General features: G+C 36.6%; 1 protein-coding gene across 9 annotated transcripts in view; it reads left to right on the forward strand.

Annotated features, from left to right (window-relative positions):
• Positions 1–19,553, forward strand: part of stau (double-stranded RNA-binding protein Staufen) — a 185,604-nt gene that overhangs the window by 140,723 nt on the left and 25,328 nt on the right. For 8 of the 9 annotated variants that reach the window (XM_081755796.1, XM_081755801.1, XM_081755800.1 and 5 more), the window contains 4 exons: positions 2,207–2,350; positions 9,680–9,826; positions 11,715–11,891; positions 16,321–16,483. In XM_081755796.1, the coding sequence (XP_081611922.1) occupies positions 2,207–2,350; positions 9,680–9,826; positions 11,715–11,891; positions 16,321–16,483 (631 nt within the window). The remainder of the gene's footprint in view (positions 1–2,206; positions 2,351–9,679; positions 9,827–11,714; positions 11,892–16,320; positions 16,484–19,553) is intronic. The other variant, XM_081755798.1, reaches the window with a different exon arrangement.

Raw genomic sequence — 19,553 nt, forward strand, 5'->3', positions numbered from 1 at the left:
CATCGCCTACTGTACTTCTTCAACTGCACAGCAAGTGTTTGACACATTTTACGCGGAATCTACATTGGCCTAAGCATAGCACTACCTCCAATATAATTTGATGGCAAGTCTTTGAATGATTTTTAATGGATAAATAAATATACTCAGCATAAAATACTAAACATGAAAATATAAAATGGAAAACTTACCAAGTTAAAGCTTTTTCAGATTTAAATGTTTTTTTCATCATCTTATGGAGATCCCATTTTCAGAATGCTAGCAGTATATTCAGATCAATTTGAATACCCCGTGGAAGCATCATAAAGTTAAATTAACAGCAAAAAGACTAAGGCTCATGTCACTCGTAAAAGATGCTCACACTTGAATACGTTTCTAATTGCGCTTTTGATACTAACATGAGAATGTTGAATCCAGTGAAACTGTTACCCAATCGTGGGCACGTTTTACCCCGGTGGCATGAGTGTTAGATCTTTAGGTGTCAATCAAGTCGAACCATAACACGGCATTACACGTTATCATCACTTATTTCCTGTGTACGTTTGACCTTGACGAGTCACGCAACGTTACGGTCTCAGGAAAGAGATACAGATGGTACAGTTCTGCGTGGGTATGAAATAAACACTTTACTTTTAAAGTTAAAGGGGTTCGGTTGCGATTATAATATGGAGGCTTTTTAGTAACTGAAACTAGTTTTATACCGAAATTATCATACTCTGAATTCGGGACAATACGCTAAATATCATCATCATCATCATCATCATGTAGGTATAGTGCCATTATTGGCAGGTCACTTGCTATAACTGAGAAGCTTCCATGCTCCACGGTCTTCCGCTAATTTCTTCGTCTTCACGTACAGTTGTTTTGTTTTGATATCGTCCATTAATTGTGATCTCTTCACCTCTCCCTCTCTTCCTTACCACTATACCCTCTAGCACATCCCTCATGATACAATACGCTAAATATAGAACTAGATAATTAGATATAAGTTGTTGGCATATACTCACGATTTGTAACTGCACATCTCTGAATAACAGGCAAGAAATTATTTTTCAAATAATAGGTCGTTGATATAAACATTTTGTAAATAATAAATTTCACTTTGTTCGTTACCTGATAGTCTTTTAAATAATTTTTATTTGTTAGTTGCATTGAAAAATGGTTGGATACAGTTTATATTGATGACCACTGTAAATAGGAACAAAATATCTGACCGTGCTCCTCTGTTCATACTTCTACCATCACCACTAATAGTAGAAGAAAGAGAAACAAAAACGACTTAAGAAGTTTACACTATAGTCAAATATTAGCTCCAGTATTTCCCAGTCCTTTTACATTCTGTGAAGTTACATCAACAACAACAAAAAATAATAATAATAATAATAATAAAATAAAATAAAATAAATCAAGGAACAATTAAAATTTGAGATATTACAGCGAGAATCAAGATCAGTATATTTTGTTATTATTTGTTTCGAATTTATCAGTAGAGCTAAAACTATTTTCACTGTAAAGAAATGCTTGCTTCAGAAAGAAAGGAAAAAGGTTACCTTGCAACTGGAATATTCAAATACTGCTCTGGAGAAATAAATTAAATTTACTGTCCCCGTTGAATATTTAACATTAATTCTGTACTGTATTAACATAGGTTGCAGTGACTCAATAATAGAGCTCCCACCTCTGGCGCGTAAGTGTCCTTAGGTCGATCTCAGCTTTCACCAAGTAGGTTTCCCAGTAGACAAATCGTGTGCACGAATTTTCTCAGAATTTTCAGGGAGCATGGCGGCACAATGGTAAAACTTACTTCTGGTGCGTGGGGTCTCCCAGGTTTGATTTCCGGCCAAGTAAATTTGTAGTGGACAACATCGTGTCCGTGAGTTTTCTCGGGGTACGCCCGTTTCCTCCCGTATTGTCATTCCACCAATTATTCCATCATCATTCCGTCTCCCTTAGCCTAAAGGACATAACCTTGGGATGTTAAACTGAAAGATTTCATTTCTTTTTTTATCAGAATTTTCCTGTCCTCCCCTCCCCCCTCACTTCACTATTATTATCTGTCTTATCGTCACCGTCTCCCTTTGCTTCAGTGTGTTAGTGGCTCGTTAATTTTTTTAAAAAAATATACTAACCCCGTATATATTTTCTTTAATGTTATAGTAGAATAGATCGTGAGATTCGTTGAGAATTTTATTTCACTTTTGTTTTCTAGGTTTCCAAGAAGCGAGCAGCAGAAAAGATGTTAGAAGAATTGAAGAAACTGCCTCCACCATCTCCCACTACTATGATAGCGCGGATTAAAAGAAAGCCCAATTCTACCAAGAAAAAGACTCGCAATCTCATCAAGGTATATGAGGTTAGAGTTTTCTTTCTTTGAAAGATTCTCGGTGCATGCAGTTTGTTCGTTTGCTTTTTAAACATTATATTGGTAACTGCTTTCATAGCTAATGAATTTCATAGCCGAAGCATGATTGAATTAGAATGAAAACAGTATTAGTCAATCCTTAAAATCCAATTGTAATTGTATGCTCAGTCTTCTTTTATTCCAAGTAAATCTGATCGCTGACGTTTCATGACTGAAAAGCTCCCACTTATTTGAAGAAAATACGATAATTTTGAAAGAAATTGAAATACACATTGTGTAAACAACATTATACGAAGGTTGGATTTTTAATAGTGGCAGCAATTTTATTTTCAATTGATATGAAAGAAAGGGACAGCGTAGTCTAGTGGTTAGAGCGTAGGACTCACGTCCATGTTATCCCGGGTTCGATTCCCGGTCGGTGCTTCCCAATTTTCGGCGTCTACCCAACGTCGTGAAGCAAACTGGGGAGTCACGTGAATGAAAGACGTCTAGAAAGCTTCCGATACACTCGTTAGTGGCAGAGCGACGCAGCTCGCTGACCATGTGCTCGTCGCTAGGCTGGACGTAGTTCAGCTGGTCGCTGACAGATGGTGTTGGAGTAGGCTCTGGCCCACAAAGAGCTGTCAAGCCAACTTTTTTTTTTTTTTTTTTTTTTGTACGAAAGAAAAATATTTCTATAAAACTTCTACTGTCCTAGGACATAGTCACCAGCGTTAATTGGATGTTCATTGACGTTAAGCGGCCCAATTTAGCAGCGAGGCTATATGAGCCATGGACACAGCTTAAGGTGAAATCCGAACCACCGTAATGTATTCAATGCTCTCCCAGCGGAAATGGAACCTGGGACCTCATGTACCGTGACTAGCGATGTGGGAGTCGTAGTATACCTATAACAGTTTCTTTTCTATTGAGTAGTGCCCGATGAATCTCTCTAACAGTTCGGAAACAAATACCACAAAGTGGTATCTTGATTTTTGGAAACAAAATTACAAGCACCGGCACTTTAAGTTGGGGAATATGGTGGATGGTAACCACTTCCCAGTAGACAGATGCTCTACATGAACCAATGCCTTGTCCTCTAAAGTCAGGGTAGTTTTGGTACTGACTTTTACTTCTCAGAACGCATTGTTTTGCTAAAGCAATAGCTTACCCGGCTATTTGGTAATGGATATTTTATAAAATAAAATAGTTTTTGTAAAACTTCTGTACCTACACACACATGATATTCATGTACATGCATTAGTAGTTGAAGAATACACTGGACGGGAAAATATCTGAAAATTTTTGATCTGGAAAAGTCAGGGAATTCGTGTCGCCAAATAAGCAGGAACCCTAAAAACCGTGGAGGATTCTCGAAGAAGAGTCACCGTATTTTTACAACGCTTGTTGTGATTGTTCCAAGAATGAAAAGTAATACTGTTCATGAATGGTTTGCCTTTGTCGTTTAGTATGTGTCAGAACAACGAATCACAGTATTAAGCGAGAATCATCGTAACCTTCACATTGCTGGGTTTCTGAAGAATCTTTGGTGTCCATGGTTACCTATATTGGCACAAGTCGTTCCGTTGGCACTTAAGTTATGGCTTATACCATCTAGTTTGTGCCTTATCCAACATAATGTTACGGTATTGGAAAGCCAAAGAGTGCTTTAAGTGAGTTTGACTACCGTTATAGTGTAGCCTGCTCGTTTGTTCTTTGCACGTATTACCGCCATTTTCCAACACGATGCACTTTTTCTCATGCCAGTTTTTCCGTCAAGAGTATGAAGGGTAGTCATATGTGATAATTGATAGTCTTGTCTTGTGGGCTAACTCACGAATCGTGTGGGTCGATCCGTCTCAGCAACACGCCAACCATGTTCAGTTACTTTACACCACCACTACGGCCAAGGCATGTTTGCAATACTTCGGCATCCGTCATTGGAGATCATTGAGCAGCAACACCGTACGACTGTTCCGTAAGGCAACAGATTCTCCGCCCTCCTCACGAAGATTTTATAGTACTTTGTGTTGTATGGCCACGGGCAATTTGAATGTTATCCAACTTCGTTGTTTATATTTCGAGAACATTGTGCTACACAACTTTAGACAGACAACTTACAAGACCCTGTTTTCCTCGTCACGAAGGATGCACGTAGCGTTAGAAGGAAGAGTTACTTTACTAAGAAGTAGGTTAGATATCGAACTAATATGTGGTATAAGCGCGAAGCAATGGTACAATTTTATGACGTTTATAAATCATTGTTTCCGCTATTGTATTGCAGTCCTCGTATTGTTTTGCATGTTATATGCTAGTGTATTTAAGTATTGTAAGCGTGAACCTCATAGGTATCTGTTAATTAATTAATGGAGTCTTAAAGTCATTTACCTTCAGATGAGTCTAACTGAAATTATTCGTGTAAGCCAATTAAGTGCAGCAATTTATTCAATGTAGACTGTACTAATAAACTAATGTAGGTAACTACCTGAAGGGATGTAGTGGATTATAAATTTATACATAGTATGTCGCAAAAATAACGGAACTTTTTAAATTAAACAAAACGAATTAGGTATTTTACCAACTGTAGTCCTTTTTATTCAAAATATATTCCTTCCGCATCAGTACTCCACTCGGCAGGTTCAGCCAATACTAGCATAGAGTTTTTAATGTTCTTTTCGGAACCGTTTCAGTGACCCTCGTCGCGGCAGACTGGACATTGTCATAAAATGTTCCTTTTATGGCCAATTTTAATTCTGGGAATAGGAAATAGTCACACGACGATAAATCAGGCAAATATGGAGGATGTGGAAGCACACATTTGTTTTTTAGTCAAAAAATCACGAACTGCGACGGTTCTGTGACATGGTGCATTGTCGTGCAATAAAGACCAACTGCCTGGCGCTCGATACTCAGGCCTTACGCGAACGATTCGCTTCCACAAACGCTCCATAACACCCAGATAAGATTTAGCATTAAGAGTTTGACCCTATGGAACGAATTCCCGAAGTATAATGCCTTTGGAATCGTAAAAACAAACCAACAAACGTAGCTACAACCAAAAAACAAACGTGATTTTTGTAAACGCAATGTTTTCGTTTTCGGAGAACCTGTGGACTTTTACGTAGCGCTTTGGCGTTCTGTTTGCGGGTCATACTTGAAGCACGAAGTCTCATCACCAGTTACAATCGATTCCAGGAATGTTCTGTTCCGTCTGGCTGTTTTAATCATGTCCTTGCAATGTTCCACGCTATCAAGTTTTTGGTCGTCAGTCAAGGTGTGCGGAACAAATCGAGCACAGATTTTCCATTTCTTTAAATCCTTTGTCAGAATTTCGTGAATCATGTTTTTCGTCGTATTTAATTCCTCCGCCTTCCATCTCACAGTCGAATTGGCATCATGGGCAATCATTTCACTCACTTGTTACATCAGCTCATCGTGATGTTTGTTTTTCGGTCTGCCTGGTTTTGGGTCGTCTTCCAAGGACTCATGACCGTCCCGGAATCGCGTATACCACTCGAACACACGTGTACGAGACAAGCACTCATCATTATACACTTGTTTTATCATTTCCAGTGTTTATCTAAATGCTTTCCGTAGCTTGAAACAAAATTTAATATTGACTCTGTTTCATCGTGTTTTTGTGACAACGTGACACCAGACACACTCATTTTTCTTGCTGTAACTTGACACTATGTTAATCGGCTTACATAATTGTGGTCTGGTTTTGTTGAGCAGATATCCACCTTTCCGGTGATATGTTGCTTCAATAGATGGAGCTAGTGGTTATCTGTAGAGAAAAAAAAAGTTCGGTTACTTTTCCGACATACTGTGTGTATATAGAAAAAGAGTACATGTTTTTGCACCAATATATTTCTCACTAAATTTTCTACCATTAACTACACAATTTAGTAGTGCTACACGGTATCGTAAAAAGAATCCAAAGATGGAGGTGAGCCATTAAATTTCTAGAATCTGCTCTTCTACAAGTTTTGCTTTGCTATTTGACTAGTAGTTGCTATCTTCTGAAGCTTATTTGTCCTCGAGGGGTACTACTTTTTTTAATTATCAGAAGAGACGAAAATATCAAGTAGCTACGTTAATTGGTAAGAAGACACTAGAATGCACTGGTTTAAAGTAAAGCGCGTAAATACAATAGTGTGCAACACTTAAGTATAATGTAACCAAGTTATATTTAAGGTCCAGAAAGAGTATTTCGAGCACCATACGTGGCGAATAGTGCGTATTGCTTGTAAGCCTCATTGAACTAGCCGAATACTGTTGCCTGGAGCTGAAACGCGCGCACTCTGTGTAGGTCTGTTCTGTTGAGTAAAGGAAACTAACGAGTTGAATGTGGCAATAGAGAGCAAGAATATGACACAATATGTTATATGAAAGCGTTTACTAAGGTTCACATCAACCGGCACTTGTGCACAAAATGATTGATACATATACTTTTAAAAATGGCATTCAGTAACTCAAAGAAGATGCAGATCTGATTTTTAAGGAAAATTAAGAAAAAGACTGATCAAAAATTTACATTCTTTCCATTATATCCGTGTTTATTCTAAACACGTACATTGGTATGACTAAACGCGGCATAAATACCATGGTCAGGGACCATACTAAAGATTCCAAAGACAGTAATGTTGGCATTTCAGTTTCTTCCAAATATTTCGATACTATTGATTGTAACATAAAATGAGTACAAATTTTGCACGAAAAGTCTTCACAAATGGAAATAAATGTAATATTCGAGTTTTTTTTATTATATTACAGCGAAGAATCCAGATTAAGCATAGACAAGGGGAACGTTTTTATAAGCAACTTTATTAAAAAAAATTACAGTCTCAATTACAAAAATAAAAATACGTAAATCTTCATGTTCGCGCCAGATTTTCAACTGCAAAATTGCATATCTATACCAAAGTATCCAATTGTACTGATAAATAAATTTAAGTTGTGGCAGCAATGAGTAGCGACCATTGTTTTTAAGTAAGAAAGTCCATGCTGACTGTTGATTTATTCTTAAGTGGAAATAAAATCTTAAACTTAACATCCTACAATTATGCTCTTTAGACTAAAGGTGACGAATGATTTAATGAAAGCAAATGATTGTAAAAGAATTACTGGAATAAGAATGTAGGAAGAACCAAGACAACTCCGAGAAAATCCAGGAACACCTCACACTAAAGGTGAGCACTCTTATCACTGAAACACCATGCTTCTACTGCTTTAAGTGAACATTTTATATGGATCTTTTAGTAAATAATAAAACAATAGCTAAACATTTGTGTATATATAATATTTTTGTATATTAAACCAGTGGTTCCCAACCGATCCATCGCGAAAATTTTAGCATTTAAAAGTCATGAAGCATTTAAGAAATAGTTAAAATCAATTTTAAGGTAGCCTGTCCAGCAGGCTCGTATTTATATATTGTGCGCCCCTGTGCTCAATATCCCCCCCTCCTCTGCACCATCACCCGCACAAACTTAGGTCTCAAACAAGGAAACAGGCCGTGATTTTGCAAGCATACCAGATCTTGTTGAGTAGCAATATAGGTATTACAAGTTACAAAATTTACAACATACTTTTAAATGGCCTAATTCTCTAAATGATTAATCGAAAACGACCAATATTAGAGTTGAATTCATAGTTTTTGCGGTGGCTGATGAATAGTGACAGTTTTAATCCAATTCAACTTAAAGGCTATCCTCACTCCCCACGGACGGGGCGAGATTTTAAAAATAATCGAAAATGACAGATAGTAGTGTTGAATTCAGTTTTCGAGGTCGCTGAGCTTAACGTTATCAGCTTTCATGATGTTCAAGTTCATCCTCACCCCTTGGGGTGGGGTGGGAGAGGATGACTTTTCAAAAATAATTAGATAAGTGTGCTAATTAGTAACTACTGTAATTAGAGCGAATTAAACGCATTACCAGATTTTCTCGCGCTTACATGGAACTCTGCGGGTTGTTAGTTTTAAATATTTATTGGGAATCTTTAAAAAAAAAAAAAAAAAATTGTCGCCCCGTGCTTGAGCACAGAGTAGCACTTACCTAATTACCGGCCTGTGTAACAGTCAACCTTTTCAGTGTTAGAAGTCATGCTCAGTTCTAATAGAGTAATTATTGTATAGAAACTGCTAGTCTTACACGATTATAATGTATGTTACTGTTACTAAAAGATCAAATAAGATGTTGTGACCTTTCAGTAAAGTGTGCCTTCAGTCAGAAGAGGTTAGGAACCACTGTATTAAACAAAGTGACAAGTTTTAATTTGATTTTTTTAATGCTTGTTAGGCTAGAGATGGATGGTATTTTGTTCTGAAGTTCGGAGAAAGGAGTAATTCAAAGATACAAGAAATCGACAATTAAATTTCTCAGAAAAAATGCAAGCAAAACACTAATACTCACTGCAATAAACAAACTACTCCTCTAGGAAGTACTTTCGGAGAACATTATCTCCATCTTCAGCCTAAACACAGTACGAAAAGGATTTAAAACATGCGAAGCGTAAATTTTCTTGTTGGACATAAACAGATATTAATGGTAACTCACTTGTCACTGTTCACTGTTGTTCACTGTTTTTTTAATTGCCTTCCAGACGATGGAAATGAGTTGTGAAAAGATTGCTCCGAGTCATATTTATGCCTCCTTTATCCAAATTGAGTGTAGGTTTCTCTTTATGAATATAATAGGCTTCTTTAATTTTTCGTTCAGTTGTTGTTTTTGCTTTCCCTATTAAACATGAATTAGCAACGTTATGGTTATTGTCTTTGAAATGCAATGCTAATCCGGATAACTGTTGTAAGTTACGAGATTTCGACATGCGAATGTATTCCGCTATTCTGGTACAAATATTCCTTTTTGTTTGACCTATATGTAGAGATTTTGTCACATCGACATTTAATACATTTAGAGTGATAATTAAAGGCTTTTTAGGTTTTTCAAAATTAGTAGCAGTCATTTGTGTCTACAACAAAATAATCAACTTGACACAGGTTTTTGGTATTCAATTGCATTTATTTCAGTGAAATAAAAAGACATAACTGTCTTTGGAAAGTACCTCCCAATTGCACCCCCTTCCCCGCCGTAAGGCATTTAACGTTTTAACTATGTAAAAAGGTACGTTTTCTTCCAATAATGATAATAGTGATGATGATAATTGTGTGAACTCTTTTAACGAAGGCTATAGCCTACTAATTGCAATAATAGATTTGGATTTCTATTTAAAAAATGAGGTTATCTTTCTATACTGTAGTTTTGCTTCTATACTAATAATAAATTATTCTAAGTACTTTAATAAAGTCTTCTTGTGATCGTTCTATATTTTTTGCAGGAACAAAAAGCCAAACCAGAATACGGGGAAGATATTAATCCTATTTCTAGGCTTATTCAAATTCAGCAAGCCAAAAAAGAGAAGGAGCCAATTTACACGTTACTTGAAGAACGAGGCGTGCCTCGAAGAAGGGAATTTGTTATGGAGGTGGGTACATTTCACTCATTTGTTTCATTTGTACTCGTAACATTCCAGTGCAGAGGTTACACAGAATTCATAAAATAATGCAGTTTATTTTTGAGAAATTAGATGATGAAATCTTCACAAAAACTTTTCTCTTCGTAGAAACCACTCACTTTTCGCGTAGTGTTTTGCATTTTTAACTTTTTTTCTGGTAAGTTCAAATTTGTTATAAGTCCAACAATAAAGTTCAAATTTGTGGTAAGATCCAGCTATTATGAATGTGCATATATCTTAAAATAGTTTTGTGTTAGTATATTATTTTTTTGAAGTCCAATCGGAAAACGACCATTAGGGAGACCTAGGCACAGATGGGAGGACAGTATTAAGATGGATCTCGCAGAAATAGGAATACAAAGTAGAAACTGGATACAGTTGACTAAGGATAGAAGTCAATGGGGAGCTTTTGTGAACGCGGCATTGAACCTCCAGGTTCCATAGGTCATAGAGTTAGTTAGTTATGGTTTAGTTATTACAACCACTTCGATTTTGTTCATGGATGAAAGGCATAATAATGTTTAACGCGCTCTTGGGTTTCGCACCTATTTTAATGTGTTGCTTTTCGATGATGATATTATTTTTAGTCTTTAAATAATTACGTAAGTATGATATGAGGTTGGAGTAGTTGATGAACAAACTCAAAAAAAGGTAAATTCATTGAATGTAACCAATTAGAGCTTTAAATTAAGTATCATTTTAACCTATAGTGTACAGTGGAGGAAAATAAGTTTCAAACGTGTTCGAAATTATACACGAGTAAAAGAGCAATCAAAGACAAAGGAAATATAAACAAGATTTCAGGTAATAATTCTTCCAACGTATTTATTTATTTCATCAAATTTAATGGTTGTATATTTAATTTGCATTTAGTATTTCCCAAGTTATCAGTTGGTTTCGTACAATAGTGTGGCAGATTTAAAAGGAAAAAAAAAAATAATTTATATACAACAAATATAATTTTTTTTCAGAAAACAGATAATATTAGAGTACGTTCACGAACTCAACATGTTCCGTGCGACAGAATTTTCCTGGTTTGATTTTTTGTTTTGATTGTTCAAGCCACTGGTAGGCCACCAGGCATTTTGGATTTTACTGTATGTGCTCATGCAAAATTCTGTCTTAGCCATCTAGTGCTGTCAGTATCCATGAACAAATTATTTCAGCCCAAAATATAATGAAGATGCGGGAAAACTTTTGCAATGCGGGAAAAATCTTAAAATCCATGACGATATGGGGAAAAAAAAAACGACGTGGCAGTTTTCGGTGCCACGATGAATCGAACCGCACTGAATATAATCAAAAAAGAAAAACCCAGTCCCTCTACTATCGGAACAACAACATCATCATCATCATCATCATAATATAATAATAATAATAATATCATCATATCATCATCATCATCATTATCATCATATCATTATCATCTCCTGATCATCATCATCATCATCATCATGAAGAAGAAGAAGAAATATGTTTTATTTTGATTTTCAGTATTTCATCTTCAATCGAATTTTACCCTTCTTCATATGGCTTGTTAAAATCGTGTAATATATTACTTTGGAATGAACTGCAAGCTTTCAAACGAAGTATAACTTATATCGATAGGTCAATTAGGAGTTATACAGAATCATGTTAAAATTTGTTGGCGATTTCTTAAAAATGGGCGGAAAGTATTTGACAGAACTTCAGAAACTAAATATTTCCAAACCTGCCTTCACAAGTTTTCTTATCAACGTATCAGAAACCCATACCTGAAGATATGCTGTGTAATTTTGCTGTTTATATAATGTTTAGTAATTATGTTCAGGAGATAACTGTGAATACTACTAAAGAAAATTTGTCTTTTTCTTTTTAGGTGACCGTAGGACAACATTCATGCACTGGAACCGGTCCTAACAAGAAATTAGCTAAACGAGCTGCAGCAGAAGGTCTTTTACAATTGTTAGGATATTCGCGTCCTACAACGCAACCAGGGAAACCTTCCATTAAAACTCCTGGAGAGAGCAATCAAGAAACTGATAAAAATAGAAAAGTAAGAACTTCACAATTCTATCCATAATTAAAGCACACGGTTAAATAAGTATTGTGCGATTTGTCGGAATTACATCTAGGGTTGAATTATCCATCTCTAGTAGAAGCCCGTAATGTTTACGTGGAAAACAAGATTACAGATTATGTTTTATTTAGAAGCTGAAGTGCGATAGTTGTGCTGGTTGACAGTAACCGTACCTAATGCTTGTATAATACCTAGCTGTAAATGCGTTCTCACTAAAATCAGAAGAATGTATGTCCTGCTTCAAATTCATCAGAGAGAGTACTCGGCAAAGCCATGGTTTCGGCGCGTCATTTCAGAGACAACTGGGAACCAAATAATACGTTAGTCGTGTTTATAAAAAAATTTCACGTTTTTGACGTAATAAGTTTGTCTAAAGATAATTACACCAAACAATATACGTTAGCGCAAAAAGTATTCATACACCTACAGAATGGAACAAAAAATAACTAGTTTCGTCATATTCATTAAAAAGTTCTATGGAATAGTGATTTTAAAGGCATAAATATTTTATTTAGGTGTATCAATACTTTATGCACTAACTATAGGCAAATAATTGTAGAATATGTTACACATAGTCAAATCTTACCTTAAAAGCGCTAGCTGTAGAATGTTTACATTAGATTTTATTTTACATTTCAGATAGTTGTTCCAGGAAGGGTGCAACGGTATTTCTGCGTCTTCCTAGTAGCGTTTTCAATATTCCATTGTCATTTCTGCGTTTTCTGTTCTGTCATTCCTATTCTACCTATTAGATAATTGAAATGTTCCTTCCAATAGGTAGAAATATTGTTACATGAGTTTCTTTGTTCATTGTTCTTTCAAAATGTTCCAGAAGTAATTGAAATGTTCCGTTTTCACAGCTTCAAGAAACCTCCTATATTTTTTTGCCGTGATTTCCTATATATTTTTTTTCATTAACATTGGAAAACCTGTATATGGTTATACACAAAAACATACCAAAGCATAAAAATATCTGATTTGGGTAACAAATCCTTTAATATTATTGATGTAAATGAGTGATTTTGTACTAAACAAACCAAAATGGAAGAAGTCCTGTTAACGATGATCGTGGTCATTACGTGTCCCCACCTCGCACCAGGTGAGTGTAGTCCAGAACCATTATTCAAACTGAATCTGCCCTGATCTGAGAAGAGAATGCAACTCCACTTCTCCTCGGTTCAATACTGATGATCTTGGCATCACCGCAAATTGGGTGATATCAATAAAACGGAGAAGTTACTCATTACGCCCAATTTTGAAGTAGTTACTCGCATTGGTATCAATAAAAAGAGAACTGAGCACTAGTCGTCTCGGCTGACCTCGAAGAAGCCCCGCCCCTCTAGAGTAACCACACCTCTATTCTCGAGCCGAGGAACTACTCCGCGTTTGATATCAATAAAAATGAAAGACTCTTCTGTGATGCTAGTAACTTCTCCAAATTTGTGGAGCAAGCTAAATAGGTGACTCCGTGCGAAATATGACAGAGTATATGATTGTTTTGCTATGTAGCTAAACTCATAAATTGCATAGAAATGTTGCAAATGGAGATTACAAAAAACATAGGTTCATGAAGGAAAATGTAGAGTAGTTAGCACAACTTTTTTTTAGGAGAATCAACGGAAATTTGGGGTGGTGCACTACGTAATGACGAAAAGATGCGGGTTTTCTTGCTTTACGTGAGTAATCCGGGATTCCAGGTCTGAATGTCAGGGGATTCTGTTGTGGCTCAAAGTACTGTGTCTATGACTACTACAAGTGTGATGGATGCGATTATTGCGAAATCTGAAAATTGATTGTTTCCGGAGGTGTGTGTAATATTCAAACAGCAAAGGCAGATTGGCAAAAACAATATACATTTCCGGGTGCTATCGGAGCACTTGACTATACACACATGGCAATAAAGAAACCTAGTATTTTGTAGACGAATACGCTAATAGGAAGAGCTCCTTCGTGACTAAGCGGATAGCGTACATGCGTTTGGCATGACAGACCCGCGTCAGATTCTCGGCGGGAGCTCATATGGTTCGGATTCCAAGTTAATCAGTGGGTCCCGTCTCATATAGCCTCGCTACTGAAAATGACATTAAACTCAAAAATCAACTCAACTCAACGCTGATAGGAAGGGTGTATACATGGGAATGTATATTTTTTTATGCCAAGGTGAAAGGGGACACGTATGGTGTGGAAAACGCAATCAGATGGACGTGCTTTATGACGTGACTGTCTGGACTGTTTAAAAAAGGAAACAAAGGGACCAAGTGTCTGATTTCGTTCTTAAAGCCAAACAATCTACAAAGACCTTGGACAACACGTGATATGCACTTGTCGTGCTAATCTTGATATTGCTGGATTCCAATCAACATCCATCAGTTCCAAGAGATTCGTCCCCGTGGTTTCAGTATTACTTTTTTTTTTTTTTTTTTTTTTTAATGCTCGCTCGGATATTAAAGATTCTCTTTTGGATTTGTGTCTCATTTGTAGATGTATTTGATATTTCGTTGCATTTCACTGTACTTGCCTTGAAAGCTTCGGCTTTCCTTCGTTTACTTTCTGGTAACTATAACTTTGAAAGTTCCACTGGAAACTCTCTTATAATATCCACAAATGCATTTTGATTGAAGCTGTCGTTACTACTTGTCCCTTCCATGGCGTTTAGGATACTGCACCATAAGTTACCCACAACGAAATGACCGCCCAACAGATCTGAGAAATGAGTAACCACTTCTTTTATTGATACGACTCAGTGCTACGTGCAGAGGAAGCGCGAGTAAACGTTCATAAATCTGGAGCAGACTAGACCTGAGTAGTGGCTTGTTTTATTGATACGAAATTGAGGGAGGAGATTACTCCAGGTGTAGTTACTCCGATTCTCGAGCAGGACTTCTCAGGAGTAGTTACTTATTTTTATTGATATCACCCATTGTGTCGCCGATGTGCGAGTATTGTCAGAGCGCAACATAATGCCCGTCGGCCAAACAAACTACCTCCATACAGTCGACATGTCACTGGAAAGCATCAGATTGAGCGACTTGTAATCCCATTATATATGTTTGCGTTTGCTCCCACTGTTTGGCATCGATCCGTTCTTACTTGTTGCACAATGTAACGGTCATCCGCTGCCGTGGTCCGTCGAACAGCATTGCCTGTTGTTGGGAACGCTTCCCATACACATGGAACAATATTGTGGGCAATACCAACTCCTGGGTCACACTTCGTCCTTATTGCAATTTCCCGATGATTCTTCCCCGTATGAAGTCATCCAAATGTCTCTGAACCATGTCGTTGTAAGTAACACTATCACAATGCAGCTCAATAACTCTGACTGACACGCGCTGTCTAGTCTCTTTTAACTGCTCCGTGTTGGAGAAGCAATCCATTCAGTGCTACGGTCACTCTGACGCCACGCTATGCAACGACTTTCTCCCTGTACACGTGCGGAAGATCTCTATGTCGTCCTTTAGTTTTGCACACCAGAAATACAGTCCCAACCACTGTGGCATGAAATGGGATATATTGGGAACAAGTTCCCAAACTTGAAAACCTGGATGAGCACAAACCATGTAAGTAGATAGCAACCCAGAGCCGGAGTCTGAGCAAACACGAGCCCCGATTGAAGAGCAGGTATCTCTGATCGGGAACAACAAATAGAAGATAGTGAAACGGCAGCTTTTTTAATGAATATTCATAAGAAATGACAAGAAATATTAAATTTTGTTCTACATTAAAACTTAAATACGTCATTGTTTTAGTAGGTTAAATATATGTGTGTGAAACATTTAGTCATATCGAGGGGGAAATATGGTAAATAATTTACATACATGAATACCTTGCAAACACGGTTAATTCTAGAATATAGCGCTACGCAGAAGCTCATTATACGATATCTATTTACAATGGGTTTGAATTGAGTTTGTTCATTACAAAAAATTATGATAATAAAAATACTAAAATTTGATTAGCTATATATTAAAAAAAAAAAAACTAATTTGGTAAACCTATTGCTAATAATTTGTAAATATGTGTAACAATGTAAACACTCTATTAAAACAAAATCCAAATTGTTGAAAGCCGGCTTATGCAAGAGCTTGCCTATCATTAAAACAAATTAATTTTAAAATTATAATGGAACCTACTACACCTCACAGACGATGTCACAGTATGAATGACATACTCCATAATGTTCTTGCTATCAATACAAATCTACGAACAGAAATACTGATTCAGAGAAGCTAACAGTCTCAAAATACCACAGTTTGATAACTAGAATTCTGTTTGATCAAGTATGTAAAGGCAGTATATTACATTGTTTTAAAAATCAAGAACTACTTACACGAATACCCCATTCACATCAGAAGAATGAATGTAATAAATACGTGATATTAATGTCATTTTATTATTTCAACAGGTGACATTCCTAGATGAAGCAGGTGATAAGAGTAATGAAGGACTAAGTAGTATCGGTGGTGCAGGTGGTAGTGGAGGCCGACAGTTGGTTCCTGGGTTGTTACTAATGACGGATACCAGTGCAGTACAAAGCTACAGTCAACAGACTTCCAATAAAGGTTCAGGTGAGAGAGGAACTTTTCTCTAGATTTTTGACAATGGGAAAAGTATATTTATTTTTAGGCAAACATAGCAAAATCAGAATTAATTTATAAACATGCTCTTTTATTTTGTGTGTCTGATACTTAATCACTACTATCTGTTCTTCTTCGTTGTACCCCGACATTTTCCACAGCAGAACTGGGCAAAATTGTGTACACAGTAAATAATGTCAGAAAACTTGTGATAATGTAAATTACTTGCACTAGACTAGTCTTTAGAAAGTGATATTGCTGTGAAAATCTTCCGTAGATCATCTTCATAGAGATGCATAATTTTATGCTAATTTCTAGAAATCTTGCTCGATTCCTAATGAAAGCTGATGTGGTTCTGATTCAATGTTAAGCTGTGTATCCAGATCTTACATAATCTTAATGCAGAACGGAACTCGAAACTCTAAACCAACCACTTTTAAGAGGCTTTTTTTTTTCTTTTAAAGTTGATCCCATGATTATGCATCGAGGCTAAAAGGGAGACTGTGATAATGAAGTGTATGATAACGGTGGAATAACGAAAGTAAGAGGAAACGGGAGAACCCCGAGAAAACTCTCAACGATGTTTGTCCACTACAAATTCCACTTGGCAGGAGCTGTGGTCGAACCAGGATCCCCAGAGCTAATCGCTTTATTACTGAGCCACCGCCGCGACCCATAACAAGCACTTTGTCAAGATAATGTTATACTACTGTATAGAGTGCCGAGAAAGCAGATCTATTCGAATTAGCACCATAACTGTGATACAATAAATTAGCTAAGTATTTACTATATAATGTAAATATTTGTCTGTTCTCGACAAATCCACGACAAGTGAAAGAAGTGTGTAATCATCGAAATATATCGTACCATATTTAATCGTAGATTCAAGATTAAAACAGCCTCTTCACAAAGTGTCTCTTAGAAGTGAGCCAGATTTCTAGCAGCTAGCACAGAATTGCGTCTTCATAAATATCTGCTGCGTAAATGTTACAAGGCAACACGACTTTCGAAAGATGATGAACCTGTAGTACAATGCTACATTATGATATTACCAAGTTTTTTAATCACATTATTGCTTCCGTGCAGATGAAATAGTGCAAGATAAAATTCTAAGAAGTGAGATGAGTTTGCCCAAATCACCGGAAGAAGATATTAGGGACAGCGTAACAGTACATTAAATACTAAACGCAGTAAATAAAAAGAGTACGTTTACAAATCATTAGAAGCATGCATCAATTTATATCTCATCAATTAAATCAGAATCATTTAACCAATGCCTTTGTGAAAAATAACAGCCTTATTTCCCTTTCAAGTAAAGAAGTTGCTCATTTTTTCTCGCCTATCTTGAATAATAGTCTTAAATGACACGTTAGGCTGTACCGCCTCTGGGATTATAGGATTGAGCAAGCGTATTGTTTGTGGGAAATGTTCTGGCATGATACATATGATCACTTTATTGTAATATGAAATAAATAATTTTGAAAAAAATTACATCATGTTCTAATCTACAATTTTGTAAGATATATTAGTACTCTGATGGCTCTTAGTATTAGAGAAACTTTAAGATCTCCTAAACGAACATGTCGGGATACTGGGCAGTTCTTACTTTAGAAGAATTGTTGAGCAGAAAGTGTAAAGTTTCAGTTTCCATTAAATTGTGAATAGCTCTTTATTAGTTCTTCTACATCTGATAATGCTCAGAGATCTAGGAGGAGTACATCGTACGTAAGTACGAAATTGTGTCGGGTAAAAGACTAAAATCAGTTTCGGTGTATTTTATGTTTCAGTCACTGTGCTTATTTGCTGCCTCTTATACATAGGACATTAGTTCAATTTCAACCATAAATTGAAAGAGACAATGCATTAGCATGAAGAAAAAAATAACATTTTTTATGTATAGATTAACATCCGTTTTACATTTTCAGTTATTTTCTAAATGCCGAAAAAATAATATTTCTGCAGGAAAATTTTTACGAGTTGATCTGAAATTATCTGTATGGAACGTTTTTCAAAACTAATTTGGAACCTGTTAACACTACGAAGGGTGCTGAAATGTTCCCAGCTTTGCTCAGAAAAAACTAGAGAGATGAAATTGGGGTTATTCTGAGACTGATGCACTTGATACAGAATTGTTGCAGCTTTTCTAACCCTTGCATATAAAATTCCTCCGGTTGGCCTGAAACCAGATCTCCGCAATATATTGGACATCAGGAATGTGCTCAAAATAATGTTCCTTCAGTAGTTTTTCTTTTTTTTTTTTTTTTTTTTTTTTTTTTTTTTTTTTTTTTTTTCTTCAAGTTTAGGTACAAATTATTCAGAAAGAGTCAGATCAGGCGAATAGAGGAGATGGCGGAGCAATTGGAACCCCAGAATATTCAATTTGGCAGCTACAGCGTGGAAATTAGAAAATTGTTGTTCAAAATGAGCATCCTTTTGGATAGCTCTCCGTGGCGTTTCACCTTAATTGCCTCATGCAATTAGTTCAGTGGGTTAGCTTAATACTCGCCAGTGATAACTGTTTCCGTCTGTCTAGGAGAATTGAAGCTTTAACCTGTTTTGCTGATTTCTGGGTGCGGAGCTTCTTTCTTGGCGCCACTCCATTGACTGATCCTTGGTCTCAAGATATGTGGTGCAAGGTGGCTTCAATCACCAACGGGTTCAAACTGCCTTGGATATTTTAACTCGTTATTTCCTCTGATCACTATTAACATATTTCGGCTGAAAGCTTGCGTATTTCCAGTATACTGTTGATCATAAACTCAGCACACTCCTGTTTGATGTTTGTACTTGGGCTGATATTCGCCTGTCCTGAAGGGTCAGTTTATGAACAGTATCACATGTTGGGGGTAGGTTGAGGTAGGGCTACCACTGTTAGGCTCATCTTCAATAGTGAAATGGTCAGTCTTGAAACGAGCTATCCAAGTTTTAGTGGTTTTGTAGGAAGGGCATTGCTCTCCAATGTTTTTTGATCTCAGTACGAACGTTGTTTGTTCCCTGGAGAAGCTGAAACTTCATAACGGTTCGACATTCCGGATCTGTGAAACTTGGTTGACCCTTCTCC

Source organism: Thermobia domestica, chromosome 4 (genome assembly GCF_964235325.1).
Source record: "Thermobia domestica chromosome 4, izTheDome1.hap1.1, whole genome shotgun sequence".
Classification (NCBI taxonomy): domain Eukaryota; kingdom Metazoa; phylum Arthropoda; class Insecta; order Zygentoma; family Lepismatidae; genus Thermobia; species Thermobia domestica.